At 33.1% G+C, this 19,408-nt stretch overlaps 1 protein-coding gene and 1 long non-coding RNA gene across 3 annotated transcripts in view; both read left to right on the forward strand.

The window, feature by feature from the left end:
- Positions 1-2,013: 2,013 nt before the first annotated feature.
- On the forward strand, positions 2,014-3,280 carry LOC143042488 (uncharacterized). The gene is made up of 2 exons (XR_012968017.1): positions 2,014-2,136; positions 2,471-3,280. It is a non-coding gene; the product is annotated as an uncharacterized LOC143042488 (long non-coding RNA).
- Positions 3,281-5,188: 1,908 nt separating this feature from the next.
- LOC143042486 (carbonic anhydrase-related protein 10-like) overlaps positions 5,189-19,408 on the forward strand; it is a 34,193-nt gene continuing 19,973 nt past the window's right edge. For both annotated transcript variants that reach the window (XR_012968016.1, XM_076214796.1), the window contains exon 1: positions 5,189-5,808. Coding sequence is in view for 1 of the 2 variants with exons in the window: in XM_076214796.1 (XP_076070911.1) it covers positions 5,742-5,808 (67 nt within the window). In the remaining variant the exon portion in view is untranslated. The remainder of the gene's footprint in view (positions 5,809-19,408) is intronic.

Raw genomic sequence — 19,408 nt, forward strand, 5'->3', positions numbered from 1 at the left:
TATCGAAGTGTTTTGTTTTATGTTGTGATGTTTATATTGCTAAATCTGTAGCTTCTGTACGTGATGGTTGCTACATCGGTTGTTTCTGCATGTGGTATTGTTTTGTTTTGTGATGTTCGTGTAGCTTAATATGTAGCTATTGCACGTGGTAGTGTTTTATTTTGTGATATTCATGTCGCTTAATCTGTAGCTGCTACAGGTGGTAGTGTTTTGGTTTGTGTTGTGATGTTTATGTTGCTCACTCTACAGCTTCTGCAGGTGGAACTGTTTTTTCTGGTGTTCGTGTTGCTAATTCTGTAGATAATTCTGTAGATGCTGCATGTGGAATTAGTTTACTTTGTGATGCTCGTGTTGTTCTATCTTTAGCTTCTGCATGTGGTGGTGTTTTGGTATGTGATGTTTATGCTACTCAATCTATAGCTTTTGCATGTGGAAGTGTTTTTTTTTTTTTTTTTTTTTTTTTGTGGGGGGGGGGGGGGGTGGTTCTTGATGTTTAATCTGTTGTTTCTACGTGTTGGAGTCTTTTGTTTAGTGATGTTCGTGTTTTATTAAATGATTGACGCGTAGTTTTTAACATAACCCCCAAAACACTTAATTTTTATCAAACGACAAAACAAAATCTCAATAACTTACGACAAAGTGATTTTTTTTTTTGTTTTTCTGTTTTAGAAGCATTTCCACTTACAAATCTCCATGACTGTCCTCCAATAGGTGACCTTTGATTAGATGGATTCTGTGTGTGAATTATTTATTATATCCTTTATTTTTTATCCCTATTTCGCTTTATTTTTCCGCCATTATTCTCCATTTAGTAACTGCATCCAGTCTCAGACTCTCGTATATGTATTTATAGAATGTAATTATTTTTTTTCGAATCAAGGAGGGGAGATTTGCATTTCAATCTAATGGTTTTCAGAAAAATAACACACTAAGCCTTTCAAAGATAAGTGATAAAACGAAAATGTAAAAAGGAAAAGGGACAAAGAAAATAACACTTAGTAAAGTGTAGTATTTTGAATGACAACTAGAACACACCCGCGAAATCGCGGGGAAATAGAGCGTATGTAAACTGTAAAAAAAATATGCTGACTGGAGAAGTTCAGGAGAGGTATCAAAATTCAAAGGTACTTAGGGACTGGGCACATTTTTTTGCCCTCCTCCTATTTTCCAAATACCGATTTTTTCTGTTTTTCTGTACTCTATGAACATGCATATATATACTTTAATTACTCAATACAGAGAATTTCAGGAGAGGTATCAAAAGTCAAAGGTACTTATATATATATCATTGAACGCCATGAATAGTAAAGAGTCCCCCCCCCCCCCCAAGATAACCATTGGAATTTATAGTAAATTATAACAAATACAGTAATTCATAGTAAATGTATGTAAGTATATAGAAATATATCCGCAGTGACCGCCGTTGATAGTAAACCATAGGCGGATCCCAGGGGGGGGGGGAGGGGGGCTGGGGGGGGGGGGGGCTGCCCCCTTTCGTTGGAAAAAATTGTTGATTATATGGGGAAGCATGAGAGTAACGCCCCCCCCCCCTTTTAGGTCAGTCAGCGCCCCCCTCCCTTATGAAAAGTTCTGGATCCGCCACTGTAAACTAATTGATAGTAAATAGCAAATATTATTCATTTTCGTTTTCCTCCCAAAATAACCCAAACTGAAACACGTTAAGCAAGGATGATACATGCTAGTACTCAAAATCATAGCAGAAAGCAAATTCATATACTTTATTTCATAGTCTTTGTATGTTCAAAGTACAGAAAAACACAAACCGGAAGTCTAATCTGACTTAAAGTTTTGTCCAATGACGGGAAAATATCCGGACGCATTCTTTTTCGTTTTTTATCCCAAATAACCCAAACTTAATGATCATAAGAATGGATGACAAATGCGACTGTACATGTTACCTATAGGACACAGAGGCATGATGATTAATTTATTGTGAAAGGAGGAGAAGCGACACCAAAAATGAGGTCTTCTCGTTTAATAGTATAGATGCTTGTGGAGATCTATTTATAATGTTAGATAAAAGTATGACGCAATTTTACAAATGTTAAGGCGAACTTGTCAAGTTTTATCATATATTAGTATTTGATAATCGACTTGTGACAGCCAAGGTCCATGGTATGTTATTTGTTGTAGATTAAATGCACAATTTATTAAATTTGTCAAGGTATTTTTTCAATAATAGCTACAAAATTATCTAAGTTATTCTGCTGTTTGTTTTGAATCCATGAAGTTCTTTATTTAATGAGACAAATAGGTTTTTTTCGCACTAACTTTTCTTAGAGACGGTCTGCACTAATTTAAGACTACTATCTGAGGATTTCGAAATATCTGATACAAAAATATACAGAATGCATAAAGAATATAATAAAAATGTACGAATATCTATGAATACATTATTTCCTTATTTCTGTCAAAGACATAAGAAAAAAAAATATTGTGTACATTTTAGAAAACCATGACGACTACAACATGGCTGTTGAGTTTTGTTTATGTCATGCTGGTTTCCAGTTTACAACCACCGTTACTTCCACCCGCTTTCTTCGTGTCATTTATAGAAAATTTCAATATTGATGGACTGAAGATGCAGAATAATGGATCTTGGACGTATAGCTTCCAACTAAATTCAATGGTGTACGACAAATTAGAAGGTCAGATAGACGTATGGTGTCACTTATCTAATCTCCATCCAGAAGATCGTTCTGCGCATTGTAGATTGTTATTTGCGAACGACAAACAATTTTATATATTTTATCCAGAAGTTAAAAAATGCTGCATTCAGTGTGAAAAAGACCAACATTACACAGCCCTTAAACAAACGTGGCTATCGAACTCTTCTTACATTGGAGACGTACATTTCAATGGAACGATTTGCCACGGATGGCAGATCAAAGGGGCATCAACAACAGACACATGGTATGTGACGGACAAAGGTGTACCATGCCAGCTCCACACGAAGTCTTTCAGGAGTGACATAGCCCATAACATGACATTTAATCAGAACAGTTTTATAAACAACCCTCCCCTTGATCCGACTTTATTTGCTGTTCCTAACTACTGTAAAGAAAAGTGCCCTATACCTTTCCCGGGATGACATTACTACACTTGTATTTTCAAATATTGTTCCATGCTTCAAAATTGAAGATAATAAAATTTAGATCGACTTTTAAGATGAACTAAAACGACCTTTCTACAGGATGTTACTGCAGTTGACCTTTAAATGCATCAGGGAATTGTCCTAATAAAGTAATTAGTATATCGATGTCGATTCGAGTTACTCAGTAAATGCACCTTAATTTGTCTTCCTTTCACGTCAATATTTTGTAATTTATTCAACCATCTTATTATCTTTTCTAAATGAAATATATCATGCAGGCAGTTTTAGCATTGACACTGATAGTTCATTCTAGTTTTTCTTCTTCACCTGCCCTATATTGACTGCAAACAAATTGGCTTAAATTAGATTCTTGAAAATCCTAAACAAAGAAAAAATTTCTTGTGAGTAATATTCGTTTTTAGCTCCGTCGTCCGTCGTCGTCGTCGTCGTCGTCGTCGTCGTCCGTCGTCCGTCGTCCGTCGTCGTTAACTTTTACAAAAATATTCTCCTCTGAAACTACTGGGCCAAATTAAACCAAACTTGTCCACAATCATTATTGGAGTATCTAGTTTTAAAAATGTGTGGCGTGACCCGGCCAACCAACCAAGATGGCTGCCATGGCTAAAAATAGAACAAAGGGGTAAATGTAGTTTTTGGCTTATAACTCTGAAACCAAAGCATTTAGAGCAAATCTGACACGAGGTAAAATTGTTTATCAGATCAAGATCTATCTGCCCTGTAATTTTCAGACGAATCGGACAACCCGTTGTTGGGTTGCTGCCCTGGAATTGGCAATTTTACAAATATAGTCACCATGACCGAAATGGTCAGTTGACCCCTTTAGAAGTTATTGCCCTTTATAGTCAATTTTTAACCAGTTTTCGTAAATCTTAGTAATCAATTACAAAAATGTTCTCCTCTGAAACTACTGGACCAAATTAATCCAAACTTGGCCACAATCATCTAGTTAAAAAAATGTTCAGCAAAATAAAATCTTCAAATAAGTCAACATGACCAAAATTGTCAATTGACCCCTTAAGGAGTTATTGCCCTTTATAGTCAATTGTTAACAATTTTCATAAATTTTTGTTAATTTTTGTAAATTTTTAGGAAATATTTTCCACTGTAATTACTGGGCCAAGTTCATTATAGATAGAGATAATTGTAGCAACAAGAATGTTCAGTACAGAAAGATCTACAAACACATTACCATCACCAAAACACCATTTTGTCATGAATTTATCTGTGTCCATTGTTAATATGCACATAGACCAAGGTGAGCGACACAGGCTCTTGAGAGCCTCTAGTTTTATGCCCCACCTACGATAGAAGAGGAGCATTATGATTTCTGGCCTGTGCGTCCGTCCGTTCGTCGTACCGTTCGTCCGACTGTCCCGCTTCAGTTTAAGTTTTTGGTCAAGGTAGTTTTTGATGAAGTTGAAGTCCAATCAACTTGAAACTTAGTACACATGTTCCCTGTGGTATAATATTTGTAATTTTAATGCCAAATTAGACTTTTTATCCAATTTTACGGTCCATTGAACATGGAAAATGATAGTGCGAGTGGGGCATCCGTGTTCATTGGACACATTCTTGTTTCTCCTTGTTTTTGTAACTTTTCTTACATTGCTATATAGTTTTCTCTATTTCTTGCACAATATGTTTTCTTGCGTCTAGCGTAATTTTCATTTACGGTTCGGTGATAATTTCAGGGAAACGTGTATATATACGTACGCCAATCTTGAGTTTGGGGAATTTTTATGTTACAACTTTAGTGATGAATTTTCGGACGTGAATACTAATTTATTGTTTTTAGTAACTTTAATCCTCTATCCGAACGTATTAACGTATGTTAATCGGTGCTATATTTCAATCAATAATCCCTTTTCTACTGGACATAAAATTGATTGACTATTCTATAAAACGATGTACATTTGTATGGGTAAATTGTTTTCAATTATTTCTATTTAAAAAACTAATTAAAATTACAAATAAAAACTTCTCTCAATTCAACAACTTTTATTCTTCCTTGTAACTTATTAATTAAAGCACACAAAATGAACCACTAATAATCAATCTATGGATGTGTAAAACAAAATATATGATGGCTTTCGGAAGAACATAAATGTTTTTTCATTAACTTGTGATCGGAAAAACAAGATAAATACCTCATCATTGATTTCTAATTACAGCTCACCTGCCGGGACAATATTTTTTATTTCAGTGTCACTTTCATCTTCCTCAAATTCATGATACAAAGTCTTGCATGCTAATGTCTCATTTCATTAATTGTTTATGAGTTTAAGTATAACACAAAAAGAACAAAAGAAGATGTAGGAAATCTCCTCTCTCTGTGAATTCCCTGATATATTGTGTATTGCCTTATTAAATTAATTGACAGTTGTAATCAAAACAGAATAGAACTGTGACAGAGAAACTGTAAATCTGTTTTCGATTGGTTTACTGCTGGTAATATTGATCCAATGGGAGAAGTTGTTTTATTCATATAAAGTTGCTATACGTTTTTAGTTTTGCATTTTGTACCATGCAATTCACGTAACTAAAAGCAGAATTAGTTGTTTTCGGTGCTAATCAATTTATCTTCAATGTGCCTAATTCAAAGTATATGTATCACGTGATAAATATAAGAATGCTTGGATTTGTTTTGATCATTCTATTAATTGCAATTACAGGTAAGAAAACTTTTCTAAAAAAATTTGACATTTTTAAAAGATTTGTAAAGATTTCTAATAAATTTTTGTTAAGTTTTTCATTGCCGCTATAACTATCCAATAAGTTGGCAATGCCGCATGATCATTTTAAAATGATTATGCACCTCTCTCTCTCACACCTTGTGCACAGTTGTTTCATCCTTCTCATTGTAACAGTGTTACTACGGCCATACAACAAACGATCTATTGATATATCAAATCAAAACTTTCATATAATTTTCTTAACAATTAGAATGCAAATTTACAACAACACGTTTTATAGTTTCAGATTATACTTTTGACATTTATTATGTTTTGTTACGATTTGTTTTGTTTCAACTTACATGTAGTAGAAGAAGCATTTTATCGTTCGATTGTCAATATAGTTCAAGTAAGAAAAAACATTTTTTATCTTCGTTTTAATTTCTGCAGCCTTTATATTACATTGAAGTTATACTAAAGTACCTTTAATCTTTATAAGAACAAAAAGCTATGCCATTAAAAAATATCGCATGAAAAAAAAGTTTACCAAACTAGTGTATATATCATTTGACTAACTTTATCGCTATTCTGCGACAAGTGACCAAAGATTTTATGACACTTGAAATTGAAACATCCTTCAACTACTTTTGCCTTGTGACGAAAGATGTTTCCTCTACCTTTTTGGAGTGAAATCTGAAATGCGCATGCAATAAGTGAGATTTAAGTGTTTAAGATTTTTCTAACTTTTCTGCTAAAAAGTGGTCTGAATTTCTCTTTCTTTTTCATTGTTTCATTTTGTTTTATAGTTTACGACATAAGTTGTTGATATATGTGCCAAGTTGGAGAAACGAATTGTATCATGAACATGTTAAATAATGCAGGAAATAGAGAATTAAGAAAAATCGGACATTGGAATGGTTTACGGATGTGTAATAAGAATTGTAGCCATTGCTCTCTTCCTTTTTAGATAAACTATTAGTTTTTTTGTTACCTTCTTGATATCGGACTCGGGCTTCTTTTGAACTGAGTTTTACTATGCGTATTGTCGCGTTTTTGTTTATTCTACATTGGCTATAGGTTTATCGGAGGGTTGAGATGATATGATATCACACAAAATGTTTAACCCCGCTGCATTTACACCTAAACCAAGTTAGAAGCCTTTGGCCTTTGTTAGACTTGTATGTTTTTTTTTTAATTTATATGTGTTGGAGTTTACTGTGACATCGATTTTCACTGACCAGTTTACATTTTGTTTAAGGGCTATCTCAAGAAAGCCTCCCGATGCGGGATTATTTCTCGCTGTGTTGAAGACCATTGGTCAGGTTGTTGTCTCTCTGACACATTCCACATTTCCATTCTCAATTTTACTATTCAAAAGAAGAACGTCAGCATATTTCATGTTTTCAATTTTTTTTTTTTCCTTCGCTATTTCCATTTTTTGCTGTTTCATTACACTGATAACGTGATTATTGTTTTACTTTGTTTAAAAAAAAACTTAATCTCTACTGACACCGTGGTATATAAAGTTACAAAATTGTCTACATTTCTAACATATATATTACACAGATTAATTGTCTGTGGAAAGATATTGCGTGACTTTCTCTCATTTTTGTCGTTTAGTCTCCATTTCATCAGTTAGAACCACAATGTTGCTAACGGAATCTAAAGATAATGGAAACATTTTTTTTACATTTGAAAATAAGTTTTATAATGTGATTGACAGATGCATGTGTATATTTCATATTCTTTTTAGATTTATAAAAGTAAAATATTTCTTAAAATACATTGAACATAATATGTAGTTGTGGTGTGGTTTTGTAGAGTTTTAGTGAGCGCTTAAAAGATTCCAGTTAATTGCAACAGTGCATACACCACTGATCTGCCATATAGGTTATGATTATTATTGGGGGTGGGGGTGGGGAGGGTCAAAATGCATCGGTATTATTTACCAAGGTAAATAAGGCAAACGTTTAGAATATTAGTGATAATCAGAATAAACCTATAGAAAAAGCAACTAAAATTCGCAATGAACAGACGGGTGTTAAAGCGATATATGACGCGGGTATGAAATAAATTATGTTTGTATGTAATAATTATAACATGTGTGATTGATGTGGCATTCTTACATATGTGTGTTATGTACATGTCACATGTGTGACATAGGTCCATACAAATTGTATTCTTGGTGTGTGACATAGGAACAGATTAGTTTATATTTTAACACGTGTGACTTAGAGCCAAATTAGTTGTATATTAGGTAGCAACCATTTGATTTTCGGGGGGGGGGGGGATTTTTTCTGGACAAACTTTTTTTTCGCCTGCGGCGAAAAACAATATTTTTATGGCGACAAGGCGAAAACAATTTTTTTCTTTCAATTTTAGCATTACATATAGTGGCAGCTGAGGGTGAGACAAACAATTTTTTTTTTCTCAGGGTCAAAAACAAATTATTTTTTATCTCCAAAAACTGGAAACAAATTTTTTCCCCAAAAAATCCATAGCCCCTCCCAGAAAATCAAATGGTTGATGCCTTATAATATGTGGGACATATGGACCAGATTATATACCAAATTTAGTCTTAGATACATGATTTTTTTTTATATTTTATTGACTTTGAATTAGTTTTCAGTAGCTGCGAGTAATCTCAGGTCTGTACCTAGTGTCTTTTTTTTTGTTGGGATGTACAAGTACCCGTCCACGTTCACTCTGAGTTTTTGTTAGATGAATTAAGCATTTCTTAACTTATTTTTACATTTGTTCTTATGTTGTACTGTTATATCACTGTCCCAGGTTTTGTTAAATCCCGCCACATTATCACAGGCACTTGTCTCGGCCTTAATATATTAAGGTATGTAGGACAATTTTTCTGAGACAAGTGCATGTGCACATTATGTATGTATGTGCCTGTCTTGAGTCAGGAGTCTGTAATTCAGTGGTTGTCGTTTGTTGCTGTTACACATTTGTTTTCCGTTCAAAATTTTGTACACAAACTAGACAGTTAGTTTCTCATTTAAATTGTTTTACATGAGTCATTTCTGGGTCTTTTACCACTAAATATGCGGTTCGGGTTTTGCTCATGGTTAAAGGCGACATATAGTTGTTAATTTCTGTGTCACTTGGCCTGTTGTGATGAGTGGTCTCATTGGCAATCATACCACATCTTAATTTTAGATGCATACAAGTATTCTAACATGTGTGATATAGGGCCAGATTAGTTGTGAATAGGACCAGATACGTTGTATCTTACGTGTGTGATGAAGTGATGAAGGGGCACATTATTTGTATCTATCATGCGTGATATAGGTCCAAATTAGTTGTATATTCTCATGTGTGTGATATACGGCCAAATTGAGTGTATAGTTCAACATGTGTGATGAAGGGACAAATTAGTCGTATCTAACATGTGTAAAATAAGGACAGATTAGTTGTATATATTTTATATGTGTCATGCAGGTACACGTTGGTTGTATATATAATGTGTGATATAGGGCCAGATTAGTTCGATGCATTAAGTTTGCGCGCATTACCATTAAATTTGCGCGCAAAAATCATTACGTTTGCGCGCAGCTTTTGATTACATTTGCGCGCATTTTTTTGACAGGCAAACTCAGGTAAAATACAGGTAATAAGAGTTTACCTGTAAAATGAATGCGCGCAAATGTAATCAAAAGCTGCGCGCAAACGTAAAACATTTTTATCCCCAAATGCGTTAGATATTTTTATATGTGTGATGAAGGGAATCATCAGTTGTTTCTAACATGTTTTATAGATACGAGAGTATTCTTACATGTGATATATATATAGGGCCAGATTAGTTGTATCTAACATGTGTGACAAAGGACCAGATAAGTTGTATATTCTTAGGCCTCATCATTATTTTGAGGCACTTGAACTGAAAATCTACTCCACTTTAACTGTTGACGTAATACAACAATCAGTTTCGTTTGTCCAAGGGGCGTCGGTCATTTTCTGTTGTGACGTCAAAATTTTACGGGAAATGTTGGAAAAATAGCGATGGTGAATTTTTTGTTAAATATATTTCCCAAGCATCATTGTTTTAAATATGACTATAATACCGTTTATAGAAGATACGGACAACAAATCCACGAGAGATATAAAGACTGAGTTATCTTTAGCAGAATGTACGTGATCATCTTTAAAGAGTGTCTAGCCAATTACAATCTTAATTCTCAGAAGAATAATAAAGCCTTCTGCATACGAGCAGTTTACATTTACCATACACAGCCTGTTGCTTAATTTCGTTAAATTTTGATCGACCATTAATTTTTGGGATGATCTGAATGTTGATAAATGAGTTTCGACATATATTTGTAAAAACATCAGACTATGATACGTATTATAGGTATGATATACACCAAGCGCTTGTTCTAATGAATTCAATCCCGTCTTTATTTACCCAATTATCACCGTAGTTTCACTTGCAACGAGTACACTAGTGGAACAAGCACTGCTTATCCTTTCGGGGCATTCCCGCTTTTGGGTGGAGTTTTTATGCCCCACCTTCGATAGTAGAGGGGCATTATGTTTTCTGGTCTGTGTGTCCGTTCGTTCGTTCGTCCGTCTGTCCCGCTTCAGGTTAAAGTTTTTGGTTGAGGTAATTTTTGATGAAGTTTAAGTCAACTTAGTACAAATGTTCTTTATGATATGATTTTTCTAATTTTAATGTCAAATAATAGTTTTTATCCCAATTTCACAGTCCACTGAACGAGTGCTGCATCCGTGTACTATGGACACATTCTTGTTCGTTATTGTTTTTAGTTTTGACCATAGTGTGGTCTGTTATTGGACTTATGATTTTTGTGTCCCTTTCGCAGAGTCTTTTTCCTTTTAACTTGACTTGAACTATGTCAAGAAGTATTATTATTGATAAAGTTGTAGTGAATGTCAGCCTATCCTGAATATGACTTGAAGAACCCTTATCCTCCGCTAGATTCTCTTGACAACAATTGATATTTGAAGTTGGTTAATTCCCTTGATCTATTGAAACACAACACAGCACAGTTTCCGTTTCTGTTGAACTTAAGTCTTTGTCAATACCAACACTATGTAAGACTTGTAACTTTTTATTAATATATTTGTAAAGACGTTGTGTTATTGTATATATTGGGTCGGCTGCATGACTGCCGGTCATTGTTTATACCTCTAAATCAATTTTAAACACAGTTTGATTGCAGTTGGTGATCAATGTTTTATGAACTTGGACATCCTCTGGTAATTACTTTTTGTATATAGTTACATATATATTTATCTCCTCTTTCAGAAAAGCTAGACTTTGTCGTCATTTAATTAAATTGTAGTATATTGGTATTACATCTAGAGCACAGTACGGTGATCGAGGTGATCTTCGTTGTAATGTTCAGGTTATTGTTTATTTATGATGTACTTACTAACACGTGTCTTTGATTGCTATTTGTCTGTCACAAAGAAACAATTCATCATCATTTTGTCTATAATCTATAGAATACTTTAATTACTTGTTTAGAACAGGCTCTTAAAATAGTGTCTTATAGTATTTGAAGCTGACCGTTATTATACAGATTGAGATTAAAAGGAAGAATTGAACTAACTAAAAGGCCATATCAAAGATCTTCTCTGAAACTACAGAACCAGTATCTAAAACGAACAAAAAGTACATAAAAGAAAAAAGGAGTACGACTATTTTCATATTATCTACTTTTGACAACGGAATATATATCTTTTCGACAGGTTACCTATAGTCTGGGATAGGACATTCTCAGACTGATACTTGGTAAAGTAAAAGAAACAAAACAAGTCGTGTACACATATAAAGAATACATTCAAACAGTTTTCCCCCAAAAGCTTGCACCGATTGTAAGCTTGATGGAACTTCTTTCAGTTACGCTTTTTGACCGAGTACCAAAAATGTCCGACCACATAGAAGGTAGTCTGGCGAAAAGTTGAATACTCCTGAGTCGAAAGTAGGTAATATGAAAACAGTCTAATATTTTGAAAATCAAAAAAAAAAAAAAAAATAAAGAAATTCTGATGGGATAATATTTTCAGAATATCAAGCTCTACCAAAATATCAAAGATTCCAGCTTTGTACACCACACGCGTCTACAAAAGATTCATCAATAACGCTCGAATTTAAAAAGTTCAAAGGCTGAATAAAGAAATAAGACGAAGAACACTGAGAGCCAAAAATTCTTCAAAATTGTAAGATCACTCCTAAGAGAAGTTATTGCAAATAAGAAAATTATTAGTTTTGTCTATTATCTTAAAATATATGATTAAGATAGAGAGAAACTTTACATAGCAAAAAAAATTCAGTAAGACAAGTTCTACAAATAAATCAAATGAACATTGGTATCATCAGGTTCACCATGCTTTATTTGTATCAGATATAACCGTGTAACTTAGTTATTTATTCCTTTTGATCGTATTAGTAAATCACATTGAAAAGAAATATAAAAGTAAACGTTTAAAGTAAAGAGATATTTATGCAACTGATTATACAAATTTGTACATTTTGAGCATACGACAGCCTTTATCAGTATTTATTAATACATTTGACTTCAGGTTGTAGCCTTTGATATCTGGAAGTTTAACACAGCATTATTCGATCCATCTATTTTAGACCATTTCAAGTTTTAGTTATTAGAATTTAGAAAGGTTAAACATTTAAACAAAATCGAAAAGGAATACAATGCATTGTATAATGATAAACGATTTGACACATGGAAATGCAATAACATTTCTCCGAGCCTCGTATTGAAGTCATACAGAACAAGTTTTTAAGTCTTATAAAATTGACAGTGGGAATGGGGAATATGTCAACGAGACAGTGAGTAACCCGACCTGTCTTTATTGTATGATCTTCTAAGACACGATCTAGAATTTTAAAAAACTAGAATAAATAGTACCAAATCACGACCGAAAAAGTTTCCTGTGGAAAATGTAAGATTGTATATCATACAATTTACATTAATCAACATTAACAAAAATTTTCATAACGTTTTCCCGGCCCTACTCACATTTCCTTTCATTTTCCTTTCTTTTGTATTTGTAGTGTTGTTGTTTATTTTCATTGCGTATAAGGAATCAATAATTCTGTGTATTATCCGATTGTCTTCACCTCGAGGAACTAACACGGCATCAACATGGAACTCTTGATGCCTCGCGTATAAACAAGATACAAAGGGGATTTGAACCATATAAGTCGAAGAGAAACTTACAAAGCTAGGACAAATAAAAATGAAAGACGACGAAAAAACTAAAAAATCCTCTAAAACATCATAGAAATCTAAAGACTGAGTAACACAAAACTAACAAAAATTGGGATAAACCACAGACCCTCCGGAATAGTAGGCAGATTTTTAATTACATCACTTGTCCTATGAAACTTTGGAACGGTACAAAAAGTTCTCATCTCCTGCTTATTTGAGACAGACACAGGAAAAGAACAAATATACATCAAACAGTTTTGTAAATGAAAATGTGTCTATAAATAGACGTGTAATGAGTATATGGGAAGGTTAGCATGTCCTGCAAAACCATAGGGATTTTTAAAAAAAGTACCTGAGACATAATTGAATATTCCATGTCTCGGAGGTAAATACATAACTAAGTAGGATCAATGAATATTTCTCTTTGACACCCGATAGACATTGTATAAGTGAGACAAATACTTTATTAATTCTTACTACATTAACATTTGTGAACATTAGCCTTTACGATTTCAATTTGCATAATTATTTTACAAAGGGAATGTACAATGAGGTTTCGTATACAATTCTGCTTTTTTAAAGATTACTGTGACATAACAAACATCACATGTGTATCCCCTTGTGACACTTCTTTCATATGAATAGAAGGAGATGTTTATTAAAAATTGTCAATAAATTAGATATTTATGACAAATGAGAAAAACACGCATGCTTTCATCTCTTTGCACTTTTCTGCAATTACTTTTGATGACACTTTTAACTATTTAAATTTTATTTGACAATATTTGTTCATCATAAAAAACATCAAACAAAGTCTGGGGTAACTTCATTCACAGTTGTCGTAAAAGTTATTTTAATTTTATACTCGCAACAATAGAACACATAAGAAAAGAGTGACCAAAGTTAATAATGAATTATCAGCTGTTTGGCACAGTTGTTATTCATTAGGTGGGAGAAAAAGACATTTTGACAGTCAAAACCCTCAAAATTAAAACAAATTCTTAGAAAGAATGAAAAATATTAACGCTCCATCAACAGCCCCAACACACTCAAAGGAAAAACTCGAACATTGTTTTTCAAAAAGAATAGTCTGGAACTGTGATTTAAAAATTCAGTATTATTGTTGCATATTGACAGAAAATTTTATTAACATTCCTGTGAAGAGTTCCTCATTATATATTTTTAAAAAATGCAGACAGCATATATAGCACTTTGAAACTGGAATTACTATGTTACTAGTCAGAAGCACATCAACACTGATTTTGTAGTTCGTAGAAACATTTTCTGCAGCGTTTATTTAAAATCAAAGCACATTATAGTATACTATGATATGAATTAAAGGCACCTGAGATCACCCCCAGATTTTGGTGGGGTTCGTGTTGCTCAGTCTTTAGTTTTCTATGTTATTTCTTGTGTACTATTATTTTTCTGTTTGTCTTTTTCATTTTTAGCCATGTCGTTGTCAGTTTTATTTTCGATTCATGAGTTTGACTGTTCTTCTGGTATCTTTCGCCCCCTCTCTTATCGCCGAACGGTTATCGCCCCTCCATTTTAAGTCGCTCAGCCTTCAATTTATATATATTTTCTTTCATTCGTCTGCATGTTACCTCTGAAATATAATGATTTAATGAATACAGAATTTAAACACTTTAGAATATCGAAATGCATGAAAGATCAAGCACACTCAAATAAAAGATTCTGTAAGAGTGACTTGTGTATAGAGTTATGTTGTAAGAGTGACTTGTGTATAGAGTTATGTCGACCATGGTCTTGTACCTAGATGCATTGAACCCTTGCGTGAGTGGATTGTGTGTTTCTATAAGAGTGACTTGTGTATAGAGTTATGTCGACCATGGTCTTGTACCTAGATGCATTGAACCCTTGCGTGAGTGGATTGTGTGTTGACTCTGCGGGTTGAATCAATTCACAAGCCACTGCTAATCAGAATGAGACGCAAAATCGAGGACACCAAAATTAGTAAGGATAACAGGTCTCGCCAAATCCCTTAAAGCCAATGATTAAGAGCTTTATAAGCCATTCTTATGATAAATGTTATATATGTATACAAGTGTTGGTAACTTCAAATATACATCCCTGATGTACAAATCATTCCGGCACAGATGAGTAAACGACCTTACATTTGTTATGTTGTAGTTCTCGAAATATGCTTCTTTTCAGGTAGATTGTGTGGTTGAGTTCAACATTGTTCTTGATTATTTATTATATATTTTAACATAATTGCAAAGCTATGAATTATATCGAAAACTTTAATTATATAGACTTACAAATAGTCTGTGGAATGAACTAACATGACCATTTCATTTTCATATAGAAGAAACCACGTCTATGAATAATTTTTTTTTCATCGATGTGGTTAATATTGACAAACAGGAGACCAAATCTATTGATTTATTTTGTAAAGATACCGACTTTGTAATTGCAGATAACCTACAACATGACAAAACAAAGCAGTAATTGATTGTTTACATTTTATCTAAACTGTCAATAAATCATTTGCCGCGGATCTGATGTAAACCTCTTTTTTACGATTGTCAGTTCTTACAATTAATCAATGACAATGAAATAAGAAAATTATTTACCAAAGACCTATTTAATATTTGTCATAAAAAACGTGTTTCGTTTTTTTTTTTTAAGTTATGAGTGATGACCAAGGTCATTAGCAACAGCTTGAGTTACATTGCAAGTGAGCTCTGTAACTCTGGAATGAGCTATGCTAGGGTGAATTATAGAAAAGTGGTAACCAGATGGTGATATGTATGTAGGTGTAATTTCGCATAGGTCGCCCGACAAAGGTGCAGGACAACATAATGCTCTTGTGCATTTGACATACAAGAAATGTCATCGTTGTTACTTCATCATGGATAGATATGATTAAAGGGGCACTAGCTGTCAAATTCATGTTCACCAATTTTAATAAAATTCTTATATTTGATTTATAACAATGTAAAACATTTATCGAAACTGTTAAAAGTCTAAAATAACAGGGCACGGGCATGAAAATACGTATCTTCGTTTTGCATATATTTTAGTTTAGACACCATCTAATCAAATATCGAGTTGACCTCTAAAGTCATCCGATGACCATATAAGCGTTGTAAACATAAATATAGATATAAATAGATCAAGCAAACTCGTGCTGTTGGATTAGTCTAGGTCTATTTAATTTCATATTATAGAAGAAATATAAATGTTTATCAGCGTTTTTACCTGTATAATAATGATTCTTTTGTGGATCGAATCTGTCAATCAAATGATTTACTTTTGTTTCACTTTCAATGTTGACACCTTTTACTTTAAATAACTTTACGCATACAATTCACGTGTTGTCCATCTCAAGCTAAGGGGTTAAATTGAAGTTCACATGAATACGGATTCAATGAGGTCGAATAATTCACGTGCAAGTTTTGACAAAATTAAACCATACTGACTACTAAAAGCGAATTATTATTTCACTATTTGCATTTCATTAATGATTAAGCAAAAACAATAGTATATTAGATTTTTTATACATCTCGTATCTAGTGCCCCTTTATGTACATGTGTGAATAAATCAAATCGGGTACGAAATCTGCGACATCTATCATTTCGAGTTTAAAACAAGAAGTTTTGACTAGACAACTGATAATGCGTCTCGTACTATAGCATGTAGTCATGTCTTTAAAAATTGGTTTTTATCAAGAAACTTGCACCAAAAAAAAACCTCAAATCTGTAAAAACAGAAACTGGGAAATGTTCGAGAAAACAGAGCACTAGGAACGACTACTTTTGAAAAGGAAAAATATATTTTAACCGGTACCTACCGTGCAATATATCATTTTCTACTAACTATTTCCAAAAGGACCATATCTATCTAGATCTATAGTATTGTTATTTTGCCTTTAACGTATTTATTCGTTCCAAAACACCACCCTGAATCACACAAATACCCCGAATGTGGCTTTTTGCATGTTATGTAACCTGGTCACAAATAACAACCGCTAGGAGTCGCAATACAGATTGTAGAAATCAAAAGACAAACAATTTCTTTAATATTGACCATTTACGTATGTATAACTGGTTGGACTATTTCTCTCAATCTTGGTGTCATCAATGTTGCTACCGAGGTCGGGTGATGAGTCGAAATTTATAGAACAGACGAATATCATTCAGAGCTGTGTAACCTTTGATGATAAATACGTAATGTATTATTAAACAACATAACTATATTGAAAAAGAGGGCATGTGTGAGATACAATGATGATTAAATAATTTTCTGTTAGAAATAATCAAACAATGTAATTTTTGAATGGTATATTTATCGAGCATAATTATTCTTGTAGTGTTGTATGGTTGTAAACAAACACGTTGTAGTCTTGACTGAATACATATTCTTATGCAGTGTTCCTTTAAAACGTTAGTTTCTATGTATGTTGTGGTTTGTTTTTGTTGCAGTTCAGTGTTTCTGTTTAGTTGTTTTCCTCTTAAAGATGATGCGTTTGCATCGGATTTGATTTGTTTTTCGCTAAATCGAGTTATGACAATTGAACTGCGGTATTCTACTGTTGTCTTCCATTTTTATTCTATGTTTTCCTTTAGACATCAAAGTAATTTAATAATTTAAATTAACTCGTGGGTTATTGTGCATGCATCTACAAAAGAGTTTTAATTTAAAACTTTATTACACAAACGAATATCATATTGTTTTTTTTTTCTTCTTTCATTATCTTGCCTCTTGAGACCATGAGCATGAGAGAAACCATTCAATAACACTTTACAACTTATGTACTACAAAATACAAAATTACAAAACCCTTAAAGTACGGGTTAATAAGTTTCTCAATAAAAATCTATTCAAGCAATTTGTAGATAATAATTTAATTATAGATGAGAAACCCAACACAGTAGGTCTTTGAGGATAGTGTTTCAAAGTATGTCGTTTTACTTGACTTTTGTGGAATTGACAATTAATTTTGAGTAATGTCTCGGCATCTGACACATTCACTTAGGTGAACATGTTTTCTTTGACCACTTCAAACTAAACAAGGAAGTAATATTTTTTAATGTGTTGCTCCCTCTGTAGTGATCATACAAGTGAGGTCACGTACAAACTATATTTTAAGTTAACAATTGAAAAAGATAGAAATTTTTTCTTGAAGAAAAGCTTTTTATTCGTCATTTTCAAATCATATCAATTTAGTTTGATATACTGATCAGTTAAACAATAAAAATTTCCTAGATAATATCCTGTACAGAACTCAATGCGAAAAAAAGTTTAAAAAACATTTTCTATCTTGCATTTATCATCGACGATATGTTTATAAATGCCGCTTTTATATTTAAAATTTTGAATTCCTCTGAATTATGCAAATTAGATATGCACCGAGTATGCAAACAATATAGTTATATGTGTAAACTACTTTGAAATAGCTGTTTCATAAAGAAATTATCAATCAGTGATAGCTCAATTGGAAACTCAACATGTACAGATGACGACATATATGTTCGAATTGTTGTTACTATAATCCCATCATCCTCTACTTGAATGTACCGACATAGACTTATAATCTGATTTGCACACACATGAGCAACACGTCGAGTACATAATTTGCTTACCCTTCCGGAGTACTTGAGATCACCCCCTTTTTTCTGTGGGGTTCGTGTTGCCCAGTCTTTAGTTTTCTATGCTGTGAATTGTGTACTGTCATTTTTCTTTTTGTCGTTTTCCTTTCTTTGCCGTGACATTGTCAGTTTGTTTTCGACTCGTCAGTTGGAATGTCCGTTTGGTATATTTTGCCTCTCTTTAAATACCCCACGACACTTATCAAAATAACACTGGCCTGTTAATGTTCCTTCGGATTTTAACCAAAAACGAAGTCTTGGATCTTCCTTCTCCTTATTTGAAACCTTATACTTTTCTGACTTATGAGTTTGAATATCACCTTGGTATCATCAGCTTCTATTCTATTGTAGTCAGACTATAGTTAAGTGACATTCATAATGGCACCTGGACATATTCTATCTTTATGTTAATTACATTCAAATCATTCTTAATCATCATACATAAAAGATTTTTTGGAGGTGGATTTTGTCAGGTTTGCAGTCAGTCGAATTATACATATGGTTTTGATGCAATACATAACAAAGAAAAAAAACAGCATAAAACAATTTATATCTCCTAAATTGAACAACGGAAAACAATCTCTCTAAACAAAAACTAGATAAGGATATTATAATATATTTTACCATAGCAGACATCCCGCAGACATTCACGTGTTTCCTCTTATTCATATTTTTGCAAATTAGTATTTGTATTATATAACTACATTGCATTTTCACGGAAGCGTTTGTAATCGCTAAATAATTTTTACATGTTATTTTCCCCCAAGCACGAAC

The sequence above is a fragment of the Mytilus galloprovincialis genome, chromosome 8 (genome assembly GCF_965363235.1).
Source record: "Mytilus galloprovincialis chromosome 8, xbMytGall1.hap1.1, whole genome shotgun sequence".
Lineage (NCBI taxonomy): Eukaryota > Metazoa > Mollusca > Bivalvia > Mytilida > Mytilidae > Mytilus > Mytilus galloprovincialis.